The 9,298-nt window shown below is 31.9% G+C and overlaps 1 protein-coding gene across 1 annotated transcript; it reads right to left on the reverse strand.

Moving 5' to 3' along the window:
- Window positions 1-3,064: 3,064 nt before the first annotated feature.
- On the reverse strand, window positions 3,065-6,793 carry LOC123267378. Its single transcript, XM_044731971.1, has 7 exons — window positions 6,762-6,793; window positions 6,321-6,517; window positions 6,185-6,267; window positions 5,878-6,129; window positions 5,576-5,815; window positions 3,487-3,611; window positions 3,065-3,417 (listed from the first exon to the last, which is right to left on the reverse strand). The coding sequence occupies exons 2-7, from the start codon at window positions 6,485-6,487 to the stop codon at window positions 3,193-3,195; spliced, it is 1,092 nt and encodes a 363-aa protein (XP_044587906.1). The 5' UTR covers window positions 6,488-6,517; window positions 6,762-6,793; the 3' UTR covers window positions 3,065-3,192.
- Between the last annotated feature and the right edge of the window lie 2,505 nt (window positions 6,794-9,298).

Here is a 9,298-nt window from a genome sequence, read left to right on the forward strand (position 1 = left end):
ACAATTGCAAAACGTAGCTTGTACATTTTTTTCAGAGGCCACTGGAAGGAGCTACGGATTGAAAAATAAGTTTTGAGAAGAGTCAGTTCTCTCACAGACAGTGAGCGATAACTGATTGCTGTCCTTCTGACCGTGGATTCGTTCTCTTATCCAAGTCTGTCGTCATTTTATTATGGCTAACGTTTAACATTAACGATATCTTATTTGGTAATATTGTTCATATTGCTAGTTCAGTGTATTAAATAAATTATAATTGTTAATGAGTAAATAATAATATTAAATTATACTTTTAGTGTAGTGACTAGATAACATTGTGTGTAATATGTGACATTATGTATACGCTTAGAGTAAAACATTATTGCAAAGAAACTGCCTAATTGTGTGTATTAATAAAGTTGTACAAATATTTGTGTCATCTAGATAATGTGATTAAATAAGAAAATGTCTCAAGATAATAATAATAATAGTATGGGCCCTTCTCAACCCAACGCTTAATCCGACATATATATATATATATATATATATATATATTTATATATATATACGATATAACGCGGCTTGTCACGACGATAGCGTCGCCAATTTACAACGGATCTTTACCAAACTCAATATAGTTATTCTACACATAAATACCAAAGTCAAATTCGAAGATAAGCTTAATCGGTCAAGTAATTTAGAAATGCCAGGGTTTAAAAATTCATATTTCTTCACTTTCTTACTCGAATAAATTTTGAATGGGATGCCTTATTGACACTCTGTAAATTGCATCTGAAAGCTCTTTAAATAAGCTTCGATTTGAGCACATATCATATGTGTAGTCTTAAAATTATGTCCTACTCCACTATGCCAATTATGAAATTTGCTATTGCACCGGTTTCAGTATTTTTCCGTCGACATATATTTCTGTCGATTGCATAGAAGTTAAAAGCCCTAATTTTGTATACAATCCTCGTTATATTTTTTTTCTATTCATGATGAAATCTACTTCCATTTCGGCTGCCGAATGGTCTTTTTTACTTTAGAAAGACAACGTAAAACTCAACAATTTTAACTGAAGATACAAAATATTGCGTTACAGATGCCATAAGGGAACCATAAGGGCGTATAAGAAATTTTTTTTTTGGAAATCGACGTATTTTATCATGAAATGTACAGAAATGTAAAAAAAAATTTTTCTTCTTACTAAAAATTTTTTTGGACTTGTAAAAAAAAAATAGAATTTTTATTATACGCCCTTATGGCATCTGAGGTGGGTCCCGGGAGCCATAAGGGCGTATAAAATTTTTTTTTTGCATTTCTGCACATTTCGGAAAAAAAAAAATCGAAATATTACATTATAAATAGTAATAAGTGTCCCATCGTATTTAAAACTAGAAAAATAACAGTTGGAAATAAAATTGATCTAAATTCAAACTTTGAATGTTAATTTTCAGAGCTTTAAATGTAATATTTACATTTTACAATGTAATTCTTACAAAATCTATAATTAAAGAGTTCTATATTTCAAAGCCATTATCCCCCATCCAAATTGATGTTAGACTAATTTTAAATTTTACATTAAATTTTTATTTATTAAATTCTTTAAATTTTAATTTTTACTTATTATTTATTTTCGCACATTATTGTCGGTATGAGCACTCATACCATCCTTGGGTCAATATATCTAACAATTAAAAATCTTTATTTTAATTTGAGATTAAGCAAAGATGTTATATTCTTTTTCTTGCTTTTTGGAATAAGTAAAATAATATTCGATAACGAATAAATATTTAATTCATAACACGAGCAACTCATAACAAAAAGCAAAAAAAAGTCTCACTGCCCTCACGGTTTTGGAAATACCGTAAAGATTCGGTATTTATACGATATAAATGCTGTATTCTTACCGTAATACTTCAGTTATTTTAGCCAGTTTTTTTGTCGAATTATTACGAAAAAACTACGAAATAAATTCAGAATATTTACGGCAATACAATAGAAAAATTACGGTATATTAACAGCATTTAAACCGTAAATATACCGCATATTTACTGTATATCTGCGGCACTATTTCAGCAAAAAACCGGAAAAGAAGATCCCTACTTTTTATTACCGGCAAAATACCAAAAATATTTTTGCTGCTTTACTACCATTTTTCAATAGCTTAAAATTTTTTTTATAATATTATAAATTATCATGAATAATTTTTAAGAGGTTGATAAATTAATTTCTCTGAATTTATTATTATTATCATTTTTTTTAGTCCAGACTGGGATTCGAAACCGGATCATCTAGTTACGCGCCGAAGGCTCTACCAGTTGAGCTATCAGAGACACTATCCGTATCTACTTACTCAGTCACCTAATAAAACTCACCGAGTAATGAACACAACCGTCCATCTTACGGTAGAAAGCATTATATCTTTAATTATATCAGTATAAACGCGGTAAAATTGCAGTATATCTTTGGTATTTTTATCGTAGAAATACTTTTTTATTATTGTAAAATTATAGTAATATTATAGTTAATACATAGATTTTTTACGGTAAAAGTTCTAGAGTTTTACAGTAATTTTATCGTATTATTTCTGAACTTTACAGCAAAAGTACGGTAGAAATGCTGTATAACTATAGTAAAAAAACTGGCCAAAATAACCACAGAAATACCGTATTATTTCAGAATTATAACGGTTAATTTATGGTAAACGCATTAATACCGAAAATTTACGGTATTTCAAAAACCGCGAGGGTGAGTAAAGAATATAACATCTTTGCTTAATCTCAAATTAAAATAAAGATTTTTAATTGTTAGATATATTGACCCAAGGATGGTATGAGTGCTCATACCGACAATAATGTGTGAAAATAAATAATAAGTAAAAATTAAAATTTAAAGAATTTAAGAAATAAAAATTTAATGTAAAATTTAAAATTAGTCTAACATCAATTTGGATCGGGGATAATGGCTTTGAAATATAGAACTATTTAATTAGTAAAAACACCGATCTTCGGAAAAAATAGTAAAAAATCTATAATAATTACAATCTGAAACTGTAATTTTTCCAATTTTTAATATATAAAGCACCACGTTACTTTTTATAATGTAATTTTTCTATTTTTCTTTTTTTCGTGTATACGCCCTTATAGCATCTGGAACGCGATATGATAAACAAATCATTATTTATTGGCAGTATAATCTCCAATATCAAAATGATTACTCTCCAACTAGAGCTTCAAAACTATCGTAGACAGTTACATCATTACCGATACCAACAATGCACTTATCATAATAAGGAGGCTCAAGCCGTCCATATTGTCGGTCTTGGTCATGCTTAATGCGACAATAAAGATTTAAATTACCGACTACCAGGTCGATTCTAGGAATAGCCTCGTCAAGAGTGTAACCCGACTTTCTCCACTTTGAAGGACCCTTAATTATCTAAAAGGCAAGCAAGTCGCTAAATATCGGTTCAAAAACACAGAAACCAAGATAAAAATGACTACTTACCCAGAAGACGTCGGAGAGATTGGAACGAGTTAGATACAACGGTAAGCCATTTGGAGACACTTTTATTTGCACACCATCACGGACCTTCTCTTTAATTGGATTCCATACCTCGATGAATGAAGGAACTACCAGAAACATACCAATAACGTATCATCATGAAAATTAATTTAGCAGATATTTCATAACTTTAAGAATTTTTTTAACAAACAAATTATATCTGAGAAAATGAGAAAAAAAATTGAGATTTAGAAAATTGAATAAATAAAAATGCAATTTTTAGAAATAATTTTTCGAAGCAAATTTGTTTATTAAAAAAAATAAAAAATGGTCAAGCGACTGCTAACTTCAATGTCACTAGAAAATCGAACGCACTTTGCGCGATTTTGTTAAAATGTTTATTATCGACAATTTAATTAATCAATATTTTTACAAATTTTACCTATTAACATTGAACCGTTGCCATGGTAACTATTGCCATAGTAACCGTTGCCATACACGGAAAAAAAATCCTATGAAAAATTACTATAGTAACATCGTAATCCAGGACTAGACATTCAGTATCTCGATTTTTACGATGCTGCCGTCTACAGAATACAATTTGAATTATTTAAAATTACGATGTTATTTAGTAAATTTTTTTTCCGTAAGAGCAAGTGAATAAGGACGCATACTATATGTTTTAATAAAAGAGAGACAGAGTCTAGTAGTTTGCGACGCCACCACCGAAAGATAACCAACTACTGTATCGAGGGTCTTATTATGTGACTGATCAGAAACTTTAGTTAATCCCTCCGATAGCGTGAGGGAATAAACCTTGGACTTGAGGCGGAGAGGACACCGGGTTCGATTCCTGGATGATACAGAATTATTTTTTCGGTGACCTAAACTTATTTTTAATTTGAGTGATAGAAATTTACGATGTTGCATCGTATAAATTACGATGTTTGAGTTCTGGTCCGGCACTGCAATATCCGATACTAAAAATTACGATGTTTTCATTGTAATTTTTCGTACAATTTTCTTTCCGTGTAGTAACCGTTGCTATAGTAGCCGTTACTATGGTAATCGTTGCTAAAGTGGTCACCATTACGGAAGCCTGGTTGGCTCACCGTCAACTTACGAAAAAGTGGCGCTCCTTTCGCCCACAAGTTAACTAGTGCACGAGTCCACTTGTGCATTTGTGAACTTGTGGAGGCGACGCGACAGTAATAGAAACGCGCTTTTCGAAGGTGTCGCCATTTTGGCATGCGCAAATTCAAAAATAACGTGTTATTTTGTTATTGTTTACGTTACGCTACAACAGTGTAGACATTAATATTGGAAACTTAAATTTATTTTAATTTATCAATTGCTATTGCTGTAAAATCGCTCTTCAAATACTGTCGCATCGCCTCCACAAGTTCACAAGTGCACTAGTGGACTCGTGCACTTGTGGAGCGATTTTACAGCAATAGCAATTAATTAATCAAAATAAATTTAAATTTCAATATTAATGTCTGTGTTAGCGTAACGTAAACAATAACAAAATAAGACGTTATTGTTTAATTTGCGCATGACAAAATGGCGAAACCTTCGAAAAGCTCGTTTCTAATACTGTCGCGTCGCCTCCACAAGTGCACAAGTGCACTAGTGGACTCGTGCACTAGTTAACTTGTGGGCGAAAAGAGCGCCACTTTTTTGTAAGTTGACGGTGAGCCATCCAGGCTTCCGTACACCATAGCAACGAAAAGCGACAACAATGATAACGTCACATCAACTTTTTAATAAAGGATAGTACACGGAAAAAAGAAAACTCGAAAAATTACAGTATAAAATGTAAAATCTGTCCCGTCGTAATCAAAACTAAAAAAATTACAGTTTAAAATAACATTTTTGTAAATTCAAACTTTGAATGTTAATTTTCAGAGCTTTCAATGTAAATATTACATTCTACAATGTAATTCTTATAAAATCTGTAATAATTACAATCTGAAACTGTAATTTTTCCAGTTTTCATCACGAAGCGCCACGTTGCATTATATACTGTAATTTTTCGAGTTTTCTTTTTTCCGTGTATCAGCTGATGATTGCAAATATAGAAGCGACTTACCTTCCGGTTTTGATAAAATATGTTTGCCATTTAATTCGTAGATTGCTAATTGACAAGTTCCTGACTTGCAGGAGTAAGGTACAGAGACACAATCCTTGGACAGATGACATTGGGCGCCAGGTAGACCATAGCAGACTCCATCATGCGTAGCGTAATTGTCCCTGCAGGAGCAGGTTCCATTGGAGCAGTTGGAAAACGCCGTCTTGCAGCCTTGGTCGTTGGAGCAGTGCTTGTGCAAGCCTGCAACCAAGTTATCATCAGCGGATAACACATTTGAGGAAGCAAGGGAGCAAACTACGAACCTTCAGCCAATGGGAAGCAAAGACTGTGGTTTGCTGATGATTGGAGACCGGTCTGGCACCTGCAAACCCGAGCTCTGCACGTGAAACCATCAACTCCGCAGTCGGAATCTTCCTCACATGGTTCTTCTATCAAGCCTTTGCATCTTCCGTCAACAGGAGTGTAGTTAGTCTGGCAAGAGCAGGTTCCGTTGAAGCACTTGGAGTAAAAAACATCACGGCAGTCTTTGTTCAATGAACACTGGTCACCTAGTCCTGGAATATTTCGACAGTTGGACCTTGGATCATCAACAGATAAGCTGCATCTCACCTTTAGGGTTGGAAGTATTGTTGACAAACTGGACCGTCGAGTTTCCAGTAAGAGCTGATGAAGAGTTGATAGCTTCTGAGCAGCTGGAAATCAGTCAACGTGAGACTTGGTTATTAGCTAGGTAATGATCACTTACACGGACGTTGTTGAGTTGCAAACGACCTCAATTAAATCTTTAACCGCGTTTAGGGGTGGAACTTTGTAATCTACCTCCCAAATATTGTTGAGTGGCGGGAATGGTACTCCAACGATTAAAGATCCAAAGAAGATCAAGGAAGCAAATGATTTAATGGTAATCATCATTAATTTTGTTGATACTATGATGTAGCTACACTGATATAAGGATTTGTTTATAGTTAAAAATACTTGTTAATTAGTTAAAAAACACTTTTCAGTCCTTAACAAATATTTTTTAGTACTTAAAAAGATTATAAATTAATATCAGACTTATTAAATACAAACAAATCATCTTAAATACTAAGAAATATTTGTTTAGTATTAAAAAGTGGTCTCTCATAAATGAATTGTTAACTATTGAAAAATATTTTTCGCTACAAAGAAATTCTACTAATGTACAGTAACGACTGATGTCGCTTTGATGATATGGATAATGATGATGCTGATCAGTGATTACGCAATAATATTGAGTATGATGGACGAGACAGTCTCATCCGAGATTCTAATCAACAGTGATAAGTGATAGTGACGCGATCCAAGATCATGGATCAGCTGTGACCTTGCAAATCAACCTACTAACTTCTAGACCTCTATTCGTTTTCAGATCTGTATTATTCCTGTCAGATCGTTATGAAATAATTACATCTAACATCTGACCTCTTTTATCGCTAACAATTGGATTGTTTTTTGTGCAGCCGATCAAGTAGTAAATATGTTACAACTGGTTTAGAATTTAGCTAATGCTTCGCGTGAAGAAATATTATTAAGTTTGTAGAAATTAATGAGTAACTGCAGTTGAATGTTATAAAAAATAATTTTGCGTAGCATACTTTGCTTGGCGGCGACGCCTACTATCCAGTCAAATAGAGTAGACTATTTTTTTCAAACGTGAGTAACATATTTAAAAAAATTCCATTAACCCTTCAGCACTCTCGCAAAACGATTTACTATCATTACTCGCGCGATGAGAAAAACTCTTACGCCTTATGTGGAAGCACACGCATGCTTATATTCCCTTTAATTTAAAAAATCTTAAATAAAATAAATTTCTTAAAACAAAAAAAAATTGACTTATTTAAAAATAATATTTAATAATAATACATCCAAACACAAATGCACTCTTACGGGAACCTCCGAACTGTACCGATCAGACCCGATTTTTTAAATTCTGACCCCCCTACTTTACTATTGCGATGAGAAAATATCTCACAGAGTTAACAAAATTTATTTTATTTTTTTATAGTATAGAACAATTAAAATAATAATATTGCAATCTGAAATAATATTAATTTTTTGGCAGATAGAAAAAAAATCACATAGTCATTCCATTTGAAATTTGAAAGAAAATTTGAGTTATTGATGAGCGTGAGAGAAAATCTCATAGCGAGAGTGCTGAAGGGTTAAATTATGACACATACAGATCGATAAATCAAAGTTTCATGTAACTCTATCCAAAATTGCTAATTCATAAAAAATTTTTGTCAAGAAATATAAACAATAAAAAATTAAAAAACGGGGTTTTTTAAGGATCAAAATATAAGCATCAACTTTATTTAGACTTCTGTAAAATCATAAATTCAAATTTTTTTTCCACGCTGAATTTTTTGGTGATTAGTTGAACCTCCTTAAACGCAATGATGAAAAAAAATATTCATTTTTTTCATAAATTATTATCATAATTTATAAACAATGGTCACTCGCTATTTTTTTAACAAATAGAGATAGAAATTTGTTTCGAATTAGCATTTATAAAGGGTGAACTATTGAAATTACGTGCGAATTATGAAATTTGCGACTATCAAATTTTCTGATTTATTTAATTTTTTTAATTTGAGACAAGTGTTTATGGCTTCTGTTAAACCGAAGCGATTACAAGAAGATATTAAAGCAAATTTTTAAGGGAGTTGGGAAAGAACGGATAGGGGAAAGGGGGGGACCTACTCAGTGGGAATTTTTCCGTAATTGAAAAAATAATCAGACAGCCCAGACTGGGAATCGAACCCAGATCTCTCGGTTACGCGCCAAGGGCTCTACCAGTTAAGCTATCCGAGACAAGTACTGACTACTTTATTCAGTCACGTATATAAGACCCACCGAGCAAACAACGCCACCGTCCATCTTACGGTAAAGAGCCATATTAAAGCAATATCTTCAAAAGCAATATTACGAAGATATTCTATTGTCATTCCTTTTGTGAAAAGGCTTACGACTCATAAAAATTCGGACGCCTTACCTGAGTGGGTCAGAACTCACAATTTTTTGTTTGATTTTTATAGGCGTCGACAAGCAAAAATACAAATTTACTTTCTTTTTGAAATGTATTTTTCTCTATAATCTGTAATTTTGTACTGAGTATATAAGTTTTAGATAAATTTCTGTTCAGGATCAATTTATTTTCAACAAGGTCAATTTTTTATAAAAATTTTGTTTAGTTTATTTTAAATGCAAATAAAAATTTTGTTTTTATACAAGTAGGCACCGAAACGGCCGCGCGGATCCCAATTTTCAACGTTAAATTAAAAATAATTATAAATAATGGAGCTACAACTCCGGAAGTCGAGATTTCTCTTACTAAAATTTTCTCCTCTTTTAGGATCTTTTTTCAAATTTCAGATATCTTTATTATTTTTGAAGTTTTTTTTGACTCCCTTTTTTGACTTTCGTTTTTATTTATAACAAATGAAATTTTTAATAGCGGAAAAATCAAAAAATACCACTTTCTCAGAATCAAATTCTAAATTCAATGCACTAATTGCCATATTTTAAAGATTGGAACTTCGATTTTTCATAATAAACTCATTTCTCGACTACACTGATAGAAGGATTTCTTAGTATTTAAAAAGATTTCTTTGTATTTAAGAAATCATTTCTTAAACATCATTTCTTAGTATTTAAAAAATATTTCTTAATATTTAATAAATATTTCTTAAATACTGA

The sequence above is a fragment of the Cotesia glomerata genome, linkage group LG6 (assembly GCF_020080835.1).
Source record: "Cotesia glomerata isolate CgM1 linkage group LG6, MPM_Cglom_v2.3, whole genome shotgun sequence".
Taxonomy (NCBI): Eukaryota; Metazoa; Arthropoda; class Insecta; order Hymenoptera; family Braconidae; genus Cotesia; species Cotesia glomerata.

Bases quoted from the DNA above. Each gene is read 5' to 3' on its own strand.
- LOC123267378 (XM_044731971.1), bottom strand. From the start codon at position 6,487: ATGATGATTACCATTAAATCATTTGCTTCCTTGATCTTCTTTGGATCT. The intron at 6,268-6,320 runs GTAAGTGATCAT...ACTGATTTCCAG, and splicing joins TGCAACTCAACAACGTCCGT to CTGCTCAGAAGCTATCAACT. The intron at 3,418-3,486 runs GTAAGTAGTCAT...CTTGCCTTTTAG, and splicing joins ATCTCTCCGACGTCTTCTGG to ATAATTAAGGGTCCTTCAAA.